Source organism: Diabrotica virgifera, chromosome 3 (genome assembly GCF_917563875.1).
Source record: "Diabrotica virgifera virgifera chromosome 3, PGI_DIABVI_V3a".
NCBI classification, from domain to species: Eukaryota; Metazoa; Arthropoda; class Insecta; order Coleoptera; family Chrysomelidae; genus Diabrotica; species Diabrotica virgifera.
In genome coordinates, this window is record NC_065445.1 from 75319954 (window position 1) to 75335168 (window position 15215).

The following is a 15215-nucleotide window of genomic DNA, read 5'->3' on the forward strand; positions in this document are numbered from 1 at the left end:
TGTGTTATCCTGTAGGTATCACTAAGGTTTTGTTTTTTTATTATCCGAATATCTCTTTTATTTTAAGAGCTGTAAATAAAAACTTGCTTTGAAGGTTTATTTCATTAAAATTATCAAGCGCACTAAAATTAACAAAACAATTCAATAGCGGGTATGTCCACCTCTTGCAGCAACGACTGCACGCAATCTGTTTGACATTGAATAAAGATGTGTTATCCTTACCTGGGGAATAGCCCGATATTCCTCTACGAGAGCCATAACTGTACCAAATTTTCTGAGGGCCTAGGATGTCGGCGAATAACTTTTAATTCATCCCATAAATACTCAATAGGATTGAGATCTGGGCTGCTTGCGGGCCATTCTAATCTTATCAATCCAACCTGTATTTTATGAGTCATGCGTGTTTTTATTTACAAAAAATGGTACAGCTCTTACAACAAAAGATATATTCGGATAATTAAAAAAAAAACAAAATTTTAGTGATGCCTTCGGGATAGTGACACGATTATGAAACAAAATCAGCTCTTCCAGTTTTCCACAGAATTCTTTAAAGTTAGGAGAAAATACAATGCTTCCATTCACCCCTGTATAATCCTATGCAAGCAATTTTTTTTACCGGAATAATACCAAACGATATCAATACATATACAGTATTAAATTGATGGATTCGATCGTTACTTGATGGAAGTTCATTTTATCTAATAATAAAACACTGAAAACGTTTGTTTTCTATACTTCCACAGAATTTATTATAACTAAGTGACTAGTTTGACCGATGTACGTTTTCGGACAGTCACCACACGTTAGTTTGTACACACCACTCTGTAGTTGCTTTCTCTTTCGGCTTTTATTGTTCTTAATATATTTGCTTAAGTTGTTGTTAGTTCTGAAAGCTGGTGTTATCCCTTTCTTTTTTATGTATCTGGCTATTTTATACTGGCAAGATAACAACAAAAATAGCCAGATACATAAAAAAGAAAGGAATAACACCAGCTTTCAGAACTAACAACAACTTAAGCAAATATATTAAGAACAATAAAAGCCGAAAGAGAAAGCAACTACAGAGTGGTGTGTACAAACTAACGTGTGGTGACTGTCCGAAAACGTACTTCGGTCAAACTGGCAGAACTTTTGACAAACGGATAGCAGAACACAAAAGGGCATTCAACAATAGAAAAACAGACTTCTACATACGCACTTCACCTTCTAGATCATAATCATTCTTTCAATGAAGAGTTTCAAATTCTGCATATTCAAAATAAAGGCCTTAAGCTATCTTTTTTAGCATCTATGGAAATTAATAAACTGAAAAATACAGATATAATTCTGAATGGCCAACTCGAGACAAACAGCTCCCCACTCCTCAACCTCTTCAGTTGAAGACTTAAAAAGGCAAACACATTGTAAACTATATCACTTGAGAAAGGCACTCTGCCGAAACAGCTGTAGTCACTTAGTTATAATAAATTCTGTGGAAGTATAGAAAACAAACGTTTTCAGTGTTTTATTATTAGATATACAGTATTTCTCATGATCATCTTTCAGTGCGTCACAGTTTTTCGATTTCTTTCTAACGCATTAAATTGTATGTGACAAAAAAAGGCACGTCGGTGATTACATTTCGTCGGTGACATTTTATAACATTTATTCTAGTTATTCTAGTTGTCGATAGATGGCGCCATAATGAAAAAATATTTTTTTTTAATTAAATAATATTACAAATATAATCTGTATAATTTATGACTATACAAATCAAAGAAAATACCATTTTATAAATGCAAGAAACACATTTGATTTGTTTTTATTCCAAATCGAAAATAAAATGTGACAACTGTCAGATTTAACTAAAATGTCATGTTAGAATAAATGTCATAAATATGTATTATCATGGACTTACCCTTTTTCCTATCATTTGTTACGCACTGAAAAATGATCATGAAAAGGACAATACCTACAAACTGCTGCAAGAATCTTGAAAATCGGAGCACAAATACTAAAGTTATAAATTGTCAAACTATCAAAAATTTTGGGTGGCGGAATTTTGTGCCGGTGAGTGTATTTTCTCGTAACTAAGAATAATACACATACATTTTAATAAAAAAAAGTTTATTGTACAACTGATTACGTATTCTAAATACATTCACTTTTAAGTCGATCAGTCAAAAAGTATTAACAAATGTACAAAAAGAGTCCTTACCTCTAAACACAGAACAATTCGTAAAAAATCAAAATATGCATCATTATATTACCAATTGTTTAATGTGTTTTAATGTCATTTAATCATCTAGCAACAAAATGTTAAGATTATGGAGAACATCTACAAATCATCATAAATTTATCACATTGATCGTCATATCATCATCATTTTGGAAGAAAACAAAAGAGAGTTTGTCCATGTATGTACAATAATTTCGTGTTGTTCTTTCCATTTACAGTATATGGCTTTTCTTAATTTTATCTGAATATCATCTTAATAGGGCTTTCCATCGATTGTCATTTGTTTCGAGTTTCTGTCATATGTCGTATATTAATATTATACACAGATTATACAACATATGACAGAATCTCGAAACAAATGACTGTGAATGAAAAGCCATATGACCCTTAATGTTTAATAAATATTTGATGAAATGTTTTAAATCCTTTGAAATTGAAATTTGCGCTAATAACCGGAAAAATAACGCAAAAGATGGAAAACATAATACATTACGAAACAAAAAGAGATGAAACTAGTGGAAATGGAAATTATCGTTCTAAACGTATAAATAATTAACATTACATAGTTTCCCACCTTTAGACGTCTGTGACAGGAGTATTTTATTAAATTCTACTGTCACAATGACACTTGTCATACTCCTTCGATACGTCTAAAGGTGGGAAACTATGTAATGTAATGTTAATTTATACGTTTATAACTATCATTTCCACCTCCACTAATTTCATCTCTTTGTGTTGCGCAAGGTATTATGTTTTCCATCTTTTGCGTTATTTTGCCGGTTATTAGCGCGCTCATCACTGTATAAAAATATGAATACGAGGTTTGTTCCAAATGTATTTATTCTACCTTACAACTTCACGCCAAAACATTTCAGTGCCCTCTGTGGGGTATGAGCGAAATCAGTAGTAGAAATTTCCGTAAGCAGTATTTACCAATAGAAAGTGTCTACTTCGTAACAGCATGCTTCTGTTTACATTGTCTTTTTGTGTTCGTTACTTTATGTTATCATTGAAAATAAGGGGGAGATACAAGCAACCAATCAGGATTCAGTTTTGCATCAGACACGAAAAAACATGTCCAGAAACTATTCAAATAATGCAAAAGTGATTTGAAGATTAATGTATATACGCAAAACACAGATAAAAGAATGGTTATATCGGTTTAAAGATGACCGCACGTCTGTTGATATTGACCTTTCAGCATAACACAGGAAAATATAGAAAATATGATACTGGATAAAATCGAAAAACCGTCGTTAGACGAACTACAAAACGATCATGGAATATAAAACAACTAGTATTTTAACAATTCTAATCGAGAATTTGGGAATGAGATAGGTGCGTGAGTGTCAAGCATTCCAAAATGAATAACGGTACAGTAGAAAGTCATTAAAAAACTTAAAAATGGTCGCTCATGATAAAATCATGCTTAAAAGATATGACTCTTGAGACGTGGGTTTACAGTTATGACTCTGAAACAAAAGAGCAGTCTTCATAAAGAAAGCTTCCATCCGGGCGTCTATGCTCCATAAATACGCTCCAAGAGGTCAGACAATAACCAAAGAATTATAAGTACTAGTTCTAAAAAAAGCCGACCACATTTTTGGAATGAAGTTTTCTTCATAACGATAATGCGCCAGCACATTTGTCAAACCTACTGCAAGACTTTTTGGAAAAACACAAGGGTACAACTCCGTCAGTCTCCATAAAGTCCAGACAACAGCCTGTAACGTTTCCACTACATAGAGATGATTCAAACGAATGTGACGATGGTCTTGAAGGCATTACAAAAACTGAATTTCAGAATTACTTCAGTGACTGAAGAAATTTGGACAACTGAGTGTGAACTGTCAACAAATAGAAAGAGCAAAAACATGCACCAACCTTGGTACGAACACCAATGAAAATTGGGATCCTTCCATAGAAATCGAATGTAGGATAGAGGAAGCACGATCTGTATTTCAAAAATGGCTAAGCTATTCAAATGTCATGATTTATCAATTCCCATAACATTCAGGTTACTATGATGGCTTAGACTGTTGTACGAAGTTGAGTCGTGGACTCTCGTAGACGCCACCTGCAAGAAAATTGAGTATTTCGAAATGTGGCGTTATCGTCGAATCCTGAAGATATCGTGTATCGACCACGTTACTAATCAGGGTTTTTTATTAAACATACAAAAAGAAAAAGAGCACTTAACCATAATAAACACGACCAAAATCGAATTCCTCGATTACAGCATGAGGAACAGCGAAATATGGACTGCTGCAACTAATTTACAAGGAAAAGTAGAAGGAAAATGAAGACCAGGAAGGCGAAGGATGTGCTGGCTGAAAATCCACGTACGTGGTTCAACACAACAACCACAAATCTTATTAGAGCAGCAGTGTGCAAACTGCTGATTGCCATGATGGTCGCCAACACCCGAAACGGATATGCACTGTAAGAAGAAAACTTAAGCACCGACGAATGCTTATCGTTAAGTCCAATAATGACCCAAGCTGGATGGAGATGAATGACATTATGAACAAAGGTCGGATCATTTTAGAACAAACATTGTATGTCCCCTTTTTATTTTATATGACGATCAATGTTTAAAAAATTGAATATAAAATTAAATCAATATAAGTAAATATTTTGTACCATACCATTTATCATTCATCATTCCATACAAGATGTTCACAAGAATTCAATAAATAATTGACATTTATATAACTCGCTAATTTAGTAGTTACTTGGTAAAGCGTAAAATATATACTTTTATAATTTTTACACACCACTGAGAAGGCCTATATTCCATTAATCAGAACTTTACGTTATAGCCCAAGGCCCCGTGGCCGCTAGGCATTCCATATTTAATGAAAGCTGAAAGATCTCTGCGCATGTCCCCAACACAGGTAAAAACGATAAGCGAGTACGGACTTTGGATCGTGGTTACTTGAGCAGGTAACAGGTAGCAAAGGTGTGTAAAATATTATGTTACTTTCCTTGAAGCATGATACTATAGGCTTGTTCCAACTCGACACAAGACCGTTCTTGAACGGTTCGTGAACCGCGCAGTAACGAAAAATGTGTTACTGCGCATAATTGTCCGTTATTGCGCATGAGCGTGGCGGTTCAAGAACGGTTTTGTGTCAAGTTGGAACAAGCCTTATAAATAACAAGATAATAGGCGCGTTCCAAGTAACATGAAAACCGTCCTTCGTACTGCCCTCGTCATGCGCATTATAAAAAATGCGTTCCAAGTGAACATGAACGATGATTCGTATCGTACACTGTGTTGTTCCAAGCGATCCATGTACCGTTTCGAAATCGGTAAATGAACGGTCCTTTTGATACATGCCTTCAAGCAGAAACTATTTGTACTGACTTGCGCAGTTAGGATTGTTTTCATTTTTAATGGTCACTGCTATGAGATCAGCTGATGATTCAATCAAAATAATCCACAATCCACGCTATTAGTACCTGTGAATCTTGATTTTCGTTTAAATAATTATTAATTCTTTTTTTTTCAAATTAATCTTAAAAATATGGATAATTTATTATTTTTTTTCCATAAAAGAGAGCGATTTGTCAGATATCGATTCTGACGAAGATTTTGAAGTGATATTTAATGAACATGTTAGAAATGATAATTTCTAACCATCTAGCAAACTACTAGTGGTACTCTCATTAAAATGGCTCAGGCGCAACTCGAACTTGAAATGGTACACAAATACGTTCCAAGAGGGTTACTACGGGTAATCGGTTCGCGATCGAAATAAAACCGTTCAAGGGCGATTCTGCGCATTAAGACAGTCCAATCGATTTCGTGACGGTTCAAGGGATCGTACAAATGTGTCGTCTTGGAACGAACCTAATATATCGCACATCCTGAAGTCGTGACGTAACTGGAGACCTTACGTTCGTAATGGTTCGTAATCATCCGTAATGTCCGATTAGTTTTAATTGTTCGCGGTTGTAGGCTAAGTGTATTTTATATTTTATCTTTGACAGTTATTTTGAGAGGAATCTCGACACTAAATTTTTTTCGAATATATTGAAGTTTAATATTATTTTGCTAATTGAATAATTTCATCACAGAATGCATACAAATCCCATTTAACTTTAACAAGAATTCCAATTCAATTTCCGGTCTCCAGTTACGTCATAATGCGCGAATTCGGACGTATTTGAGTTACGGGAAGATACTATCTCGTTATTTATAGTATCATGCCTTAAAGTATAAAAGCTGAATTTCATAATATGTTACTTGGACTGCTATCAAAAGAGAATATCTCAGTAGCCGGACAGTTTCAATGATTTTTTCACCTTACCGGACACATTGAAAGTCTACTGTAGGTACGAGCGTGAGACAATATGTACTCGAGTGTATACGAACGAGTGAGATAATGAATTCCGTCTACTGAGATCTTTTACTGAGCATTACCAGTCGTATTATTTATAATTATATAATAGGTTTGTTCTAGCAAACAGTCAAACTAGTCAGAAACCACCAGCAAACAGTTGGTTAGTGAGAGAACATAATACAGTCAAAAGTGATATTCCCTCTACTCGCGCTGGTCCACTATTCGCTGATGGTTTCAAACCGTTTGAAACTGATGCTAGAACAAACCTATTATATATTATTTTACAGGGTGTCCCAAAAGTAGCAAGACGATCGAATATTTCGCGAAATGTTCACATCTGATCGAAAAACCGAAAACTACATTTTCAATATTTTTCAAAAATCTATCGAATGATACCAAACACGGCCTCCACTCCACTCCTGGAGGTGGGGTGGGGGTAACTTTAAAATCTTAAATATGAACCCTCGATTTTTAATGCAGATTTGGATTGCTCATCAAAAAATTAGGAATATTTATTCGACACATTTTTTAGAATTGTTGAGAGATGGCGCTGTAATTGGAAAAATACGATTTATTAGCGCCATCTGTCAACAAATCTAAAAAAATGTCCGCTACTTTAGGAACACCCTGTATAGTAATATATAATATATACAAATATAAATAATACGACGATGATGCGCAGTAAAATATTTCTAAAGGTGATTCATGGAAGATTATACAGAAAGCTAGAATATGATATGGATGATACCCAATTTGGGTTACGTAAAGGACTTATAACAAGAGAGGCATTGTTTGCGTTTAATGTCCTCTCTCAACGATGCTTAGATATGAACCTGGATATTTATTCCTGTTTCATCGACTTCGAAAAAGCGTTTGACAGGGTCCGACATAAAAAACTAATAGAATTATTGAAAAACAGAGATATAGACAGACGAGATTTACGAATTATCATCAATCTGTATTGGAATCAAAAGGCCAATATAAAGATAGAAGAACAAGAATCCGAGAATATTGATATAAAGAGAGCAATAAGACAGGGTTGTGTTCTGTCGCCGCTACTGTTTAACCTGTACAGTGAAGCCATATTTCAGGAAGCGATAGCGGAGCTAAGTGATGGAATCTCTATAACCGGAAGAATAGTAAATAACATAAGATTCGCTGATGACTCTGTTATAATGGTAGACACACTGGAATCGCTACAAGAATTGCTAAATAGAATTAACGATTATTGCATTCGATACGGACTAAAAATAAACAAGAAAAAAACTAAATTCATGTTTGTCTCAAAAACAGAACATGGAAATGAAAGGTTAATGATAGAGCAAATCCAAATAGAAAAAGTGAAGACATACAAATATCTGGGAACCTGGGTTGATGACAAAAATGACCAAAGCCAAGAAATTAAAGTCCGAATTGAAACTGTAAGGCAAGCATTTATAAAAATGAAGACACCGCTTACAAACAAAGACCTTCAGTTGCCTCTCAGATTGAGGGCTCAAAGATGCTACATATTTTTTATATTGCTATACGGAATGGAAGCTTGGACATTGAAGAGACAACACATAAGAAGAATAGAAGCGTTCCAAATGTGGTGTTACAGAAGAATATTGAAAATTCAGTGGGTTCAAAGGATTACCAATGTTGAAGTGCTACGACCGCGACGTTTAAATAAGGAGTTAGAAATAATTGTGAAGAGTATAAAAACTAGAAAACTGGAATATTTGGGTCACATTACCAGAGGAGAAAAAAATACAAGTTGCTGAGAATTGTTATGCAAGGAAGGATCCAAGGAAGAAGACGCATTTCCTGGCTGAGGAACCTTAGAGAATGGTTTAACAGTAGTTCATTACAACTGTTCAGAGCAGCAGCCAACAAAGTGACCATAGCCATTATGATATCCAATCTCCGATAGGAGAGGGAACTTTAAGAAGAAGAAGCGCAGTAAAAGGTGGCAGAAGACGGAACTCACTATCTCACTCGTTCGTGTACACTCAAGTACATATTATCGTCTCGCACTCGTACCTACAGTAGACTTTCAATGTGTCCGGCAAGGTGAAAAAACCATTGAAACTGTCCGGCTACTGAGATATTATCTTTTGAGATTAGATCCGACGCCCTGAAGGGCACTAAGGATTATGAGAAAGAAGAAAGAAGAAGAGATTAGTCCAAGTAACATATATAAAATTTAACTTTTATACTTTAACCTTTAACTACCCGCGCTGGCGTACTTTGTACGCCAGATATAAGAATTCTACTGGAAATATACAGGGTGTCCAGAAACTCTACCGACAAACGAAGACAGGAGATTCCTCAGATAATTTTAAGACTATTTAACCCAATTCACCTAGTCCGAAAATGCTTCCTAAGAGAGTTAGAGCTCTTTGAAGATGGCGTCATGTAATTAGTTTTTCTTAAATACCTCCAGAACGCTTCTATTTAGAAAAACGAAAATTAGTATGCGTATTTACTTTTCAGAAATGAATCGATTCCATCCATTGTGAATTTCTAGTACCGGTCATAGGCGTCCGTTTTGGGTAGGGCAACGGTTATTTTATCGCCTAACTTTTTTGTCTTTAATGTTTAAGCATTTTTGACTCTGAATTATTAAATTATGAGGTATTCTAGTACTTAAAGATACTCTTACTTTAAGTCGACAGGATACACCGTTTTCTAGAAAAATCGGTTTGAAAATTTTTCGTTCTTTGAATTTCAAAAAAGAAGACTCAAAAAAAATTATTTAGAAAGATGAAAACTGGTACATTTATTTATATTCAAGAGATTAATCGATTTCATTAATGGTGATTTTCTATTACCGGTCATAGGCGTCCGTTTTGGGTAGGTCAACAGTTACTTTATAGCATAACTTTATTGTCTTTAATTTTTAAATATTTTTGACACTAAGATTATTCAATTATCAGATATTCGAGTACTAAAAATTACTCTTGCTTTAAGTTGATAAAATGCATCTTTTTTTTAAATTTTTTTCAATTTTTTTTTTCAAATTTCCAAAACTAAAAACTTTCAAATCGATTTTTCTAGAAAACGGTGTGTCCTACCGACTTAAATTAAGAGTACCTTTGAGTACTAGAATACCTCACAATTTAATAATCCAGTATCAAAAATGCTTAAAAGTTGAAGACAAAAAATTTATGTGATAAAATAACCGTTGCTCTACAAAAAACGGACGCCTATGACCAGTACTAGAAATTCGCAATGGATGGAATCAATTCATTTCTGGAGGTATTCAAGAAAAACTAATTACATGACGCCATCTTCAAAGAGCTCTAGCTCCCTTAGGAAGCATTTTCGGACTAAGTAAATTGGGTTAAATTGTCTTAAAATTATCTGAGGAATCTCCTGTCTTCGTTTGTCGGTAGAGTTTCTGGACACCCTGTATTTAAAAATTTAATTTTTGACCTTGCTTATTTTTCTAACCTATCACTGGAATGTGCTTTACAATTTGGTTTTAGTTTCGTTATAATCGGCGTTCTGGAAAGATCGTAATTTACATTTTATTATTTGTTGTTTCTGGTGGTGGACAATATACCCCAGGATTATATTACTATAAGTCGTAATATAAGTACATATTTTAATTGTTTTTTAGTCATTATGGCAAAAAATATATTTTTCTTTGTAAACAATACTTTTTCTCCTGTAAAAAATCACATTTAAAAAATTTTTTATTAGTAATTTTATTTATCATGGAATCCAATTATTCCATGATTCCAGTTATAAATCCCAATTGGCTTACTGAAAAGGAACTCCAAGTATTCACTGATGCCGAATAAGGTTTATAACAAACAACTAAGTGTATTTTTTCAAAAAAAATTAAACAAATCCGCTGTTTTTAAGTGTATTTTCTTGTGGCGTACAAAGTACGCCACGCGTGTAGTTATGTTATAACTTGATGCGCGGGTAGTTAAAGGTTAAGGAAAGTAATAATAATATTTTACACACCTTTGCTATCTGTTACCTACTCACGTAACCACGATCCAAAGTCCGTACTCACTGATCGTTTTTACCTGTGTTGGGGACATGCGCAAAGAAACTTTCAGCTTTTATTAAATATGAAATGCCTAGCGGCCACGGGCTCTTGCTGTATTAGAGTTCCTTTCTACAAAGTATTTCAAACTTGTATCTGAAAATAAATATATAGTACAGTAGATTTTTTAAGTTTCTGCATTAGATGATTAAAATATCACATAAAATGTAACAAAATAATAACTAATCAGTAAAAAACAATTGATAAAGCTATTTACAGAGTCAACAGAGTCAATACAGAAAAATAAATAATAATTTAGTAATTTATCCTTTACTAATTTCCTTCTATAGAGAGCGGATCTGTCTTAATCATATCAGGCATAACTCCCTGCAACAAAATATAATAATATATAAATGTTATCCAATATCTATGAGATTATACAGATATCTACATCAATATTAAATTCTTACACTCAATGATAAATAGGGAGCTAGAATCTAACATACAGGTCTTGTATCTTTAATCTAACAAATCGCTCAATCCTTTTCATGGCTAAATATGTATACAGATTCCTGAGGTTAAAATAGGTCAATTTAAGCTAACTTACCTTAGCACGAAAGTTGATAATAACCGAAATACAGGGTGTCGAAATCAAACTTTTATTTTATTTATTCTTGAATATTGACTAACAGGCATGGGATAATAACACGAAATGTACGCGGCGGTTTTTTGGGACAAGAAATCTAAATTCGCCACCAAAAATTATGTATTACCCAGAGGGCGCCACATACGCCTTTAAGCGCTCATTCAATAGATTAATTTTTTTATTACCCACTCTACATATTTTTTGAATAAAAACTTTTATTTTCTTAATATTTTTAGTTAAAAAAGGTATACTACATTTATCTCGCTAGACTCAACCATTTTCGAGATAACCGCATTTTAAATCTGCGAACATAATTTTTTGTATAATATCATTGTAGTTACACCAGAAAATTAACTTAAAACCATAAAAATATCCAAAAATGTATCACATATTTCTTCAAATGGAATTTGCGATGCAATGACATAAATATGAGAACTGGTACAATTAATATTGTTTTAAGTTTATTTTTCGGGTGTAACTACAATGATATTAAATATGCAAAAAATTATGTTTTATCGCAGATTAAAATGCATTTATCTCGAAAAGTTGAGTTTAGCGAGATGAATGTAGTATACCTTTTTTAAGTAAAAATATTAAGAGAATAAAAGTGTTGATTCAAAAAGTATGAAGATTGGGGGATAAAAAAAATTGAACGTATTAATGAGCGTTGAAGACGTATGTGGCGCCCTCTAGACAATACATCATTTTTGGTGGCGAATTAAAATTTCTCATCCCAAAAAACCAGCGCTTATCAAATGTTGTGTTGTTATTCCATGCCTGTTAGGAAATATTCAAGAATAAATAAAATAAAAGTTTAACTTTGACACCCTGTATTTCGATTATAATCAACTTTCGTACTAAGTTAGCTTAAATCGACCTATTTTAAGCTAAGGAATCTAAGGTTAAGCTATGACCCATTCTTTACTAAACACCCTGTATAAAAGGCCGAAAAAGATTGAAACATAGATCAACATTAATGAGAAATATCAGGTATGTACAAGAAATTTAATATTATGCAATCTGGACACTTATTGTAAAGAGATGCAACTCATTTTTTAGATCCTCTAAAAATCCTAAATTAATCCATTAGATATTTATTTATAAATCAATAAACATCAAAGCACACGTCGCAATTTGAACACCTTTTAGGTGAAGTAAATAACTCACGCATGCATTTCTGCAGACCTCAGCAAGGTTGTTTATGATAATATAACGATAAACTTGACACAGTAATGAAAAAATACAGACAAGCATATTTACATAACGATGTGTTGATAAATAAGGGAACGTGAATAGATTGGGGAGTTAGTTGAGTTTGGGGTTGGCTACCGTTTGAGCAGAATGATATAATCATCTATCAGCTGAGTACATTTATATACGGCCTTTCAACAGTCATTTGTTTCGAGCTTCTGTCATGTGCATGTGTCATATAATATTAATATATCTACGTCATACGTTATTGGTATATAGCAATGATACACACCAAAGACGTATGGCGTAGATATATTAATATTATACAACACATGACAGAAGCTCGAAACAAATGACAGTCGATGAAAAGCCCTATTGTATTTGTTAACGGAATAAACAAAATATGGGTATTTAAGTGTATTCTTGACTGCCAACCCCATACCAAGGGTAATCCACCCGTATTTATAATGTATAAAATATAGAAACAAGCCTGAAAATCTCGATTTGTGAAGGCATTAACTATGCACAGTGGATCTCAATGAAGAACAATCCCGAGCTTTATTAGTCGAACTTAAGTTTCACGTAGTAAGCTGTGCACAGTCTGCGTAGAAAGTATGTCCCGAGAATGCAGTTTGAATGAAAATTAATTTGCAAATCACCTAAACCTTTAGTAAGACGGATCGTTATGAAACCTTTTGTATTGAATTCAGGAGGGCTTCAGGAAAATTCTTGACGTCTTGACATGAGGGACAAATAAAAATTGCAGTTTTGTAGGCGGAAAATGCATTTTCAAAAGTGCATCTCAAAAAATAATTCACAACTCGGAAAATAATTATGGAAATGTTTTAAGTTTCATACTCGGGGGGTTTTTGAGGTCGCTTAACAGGAATATCGGGCCAGCGAAGCTGTAAGAGGTAGCTGGTGCCCGGTATACCGGTATGCACGTCGCCTACTAGAGTTTTATGGAAATTCGTTATGAAAATCGTTGTGATCCAGAGGTTTTTGAGGTCGCTGAACACGAATATTGCCAGGGGCGTAACAGAGGCCCCCGCAGCATGAAGCTTGCGGGGGGGCCCCAATATGTCAGGGGCCCTAGTCGTCTAATATAAAAATATGTAAAACTGTGTTATTGTTATGTCATTTTCCGCATACATACGCAACGTTTTTTAAACAATGCAGTATTGAAAATGAAGTTGTCCATCACATAGATATTTTATTCTACGTATTATCTATTTAACTATTTATACCAACAAAGATGAAAAATGTAATAATTTGCCATAAACAGTAGGTACATGAATACACTAATAGCCCAGTAAATGACCGTTTTGGAATGTAATTATCAGCGTCAGGATGGATTTGCTTGACAATTTGAATTTAGGTTCTACTTACCTTCCACTTCAAAGTTGGACTTGTGCGGTTGCTTGCTTTTACTTGAGGGGCGAAAGTCACCTTTTCTCGGGGGTGAAAATCATACGTTTCAAATAAGTCCGGAAATGGATAAATTGGCTAATTATAACTTTTGTTCTATAGAGTTTCTTTATCCAAGTCAATACTTTTCGAGTTATTTGCAAACGAAAATTTTTATTTTTCAACAAAAAAAAACACGTTTTTAGGCGTTTTTTCGTAAAAAATAAGTATTTGATCGAAAAATTATCGAAAAAATATTTTTAGTAAAAATGTAGCTCATAAAAAAACAAACAAAAATGGAGTACCTATTTATGAAGTCTATCGACAAAGTAAAAGCTAAGTTAAAGCCCATGAAAGATTGTTCTTATTCGTCCAATTCCAAATCGAATATTTCAACGTGAAATAACGAACAAATGAAGCACTTTTTTTAAATGTTTAAAGAAAGCTTCTTTTTTTATATAAAAGTTTGTATTATCAAATCTAAGCGAGTTACGTTCAAAATAAAGTTAGACCCCTTTTTTGGTAAAAAAAAATCGCCTCCTATTTAGCACCCCAAATAAAATTAATCGTTAGCGCTTTATACTTGGCATCAAATTATTTTAGAAAACCTTAATCTTAATCTATTTCAAAGTCATTTGTTTTTGAATGGCGTCCTTCAGTTTTGAGACTGAACATACTGAAGAGCAGGTATATACTTATAATAATTAAAGGGACAATAGATTAAAATTTATTAATTGCTACCTCTGCTGGAAACTTAATCACACCATTCAAATACAAATGACTTTGTAAGAGGATTAAGATTAGTATTTTATAAAATCTCTTTTCCTATAACAAACATTTGTTATTTATAGAAAAAGACAGCAAACACAAAATAAGTGATTGATGTGATCGTTCATGGGCATTCTTTCATTTTTCCGACTGTATGTATCGTGTATATGATCTGTAAGTTTGACCGGTTCGAAGTTCTTATTTTTTAAAAAATTTGGTTTTATAATAAAAAAAGATTTTTTTATTTTGGAAAATTGTCCTTTTTTCAAAATAACTTAAAATGTATTAGTGATATGAAAAATCTCATAAGAAAAAGTAAAGAAATGTAGGTTTTGCTTTTATAAATATTTTTTTTCTGTAAGAAAAAATTGGTTAAGATATGGCTATTCAAAATTTAGATACACTCGTGATTAGTGACTCGTTCAAGTTTTTTCAACTAAAACCCTTTCAAAAATAAGCACAATGAACCTTGGCAGCTTACAGGCCATATAAAAAAGTTACATAATTTGTAAAGGGGTAATGATTAGTTTTATTTTGATGCTATATGAGGCGAGATTTTCACGATTTTTTTTTACCAAAAAACGTAGTTAACTTTATTTTGAGCGTAACTCGCTTAGTTTTGATGCTAAAAACTTTTATAAAAAATAAAAATAAA

At 33.3% G+C, this 15215-nt stretch overlaps 1 protein-coding gene and 1 long non-coding RNA gene across 4 annotated transcripts in view; both read right to left on the reverse strand.

Moving 5' to 3' along the window:
- Window positions 1-2089: 2089 nt before the first annotated feature.
- Window positions 2090-15215, reverse strand: part of LOC114335518 (nuclear transcription factor Y subunit alpha) — a 45825-nt gene continuing 32699 nt past the window's right edge. For all 3 annotated transcript variants that reach the window (XM_028285772.2, XM_028285770.2, XM_028285771.2), the window contains exon 8: window positions 2090-10935. In XM_028285772.2, the coding sequence (XP_028141573.1) occupies window positions 10882-10935 (54 nt within the window). In that variant the 3' untranslated portion in view covers window positions 2090-10881. The remainder of the gene's footprint in view (window positions 10936-15215) is intronic.
- LOC126881143 (uncharacterized) overlaps window positions 2090-15215 on the reverse strand; it is a 44269-nt gene continuing 31143 nt past the window's right edge. Inside the window, exon 2 of the long non-coding RNA XR_007696728.1 lies at window positions 2090-8385. This is a non-coding gene — a long non-coding RNA (uncharacterized LOC126881143). The remainder of the gene's footprint in view (window positions 8386-15215) is intronic.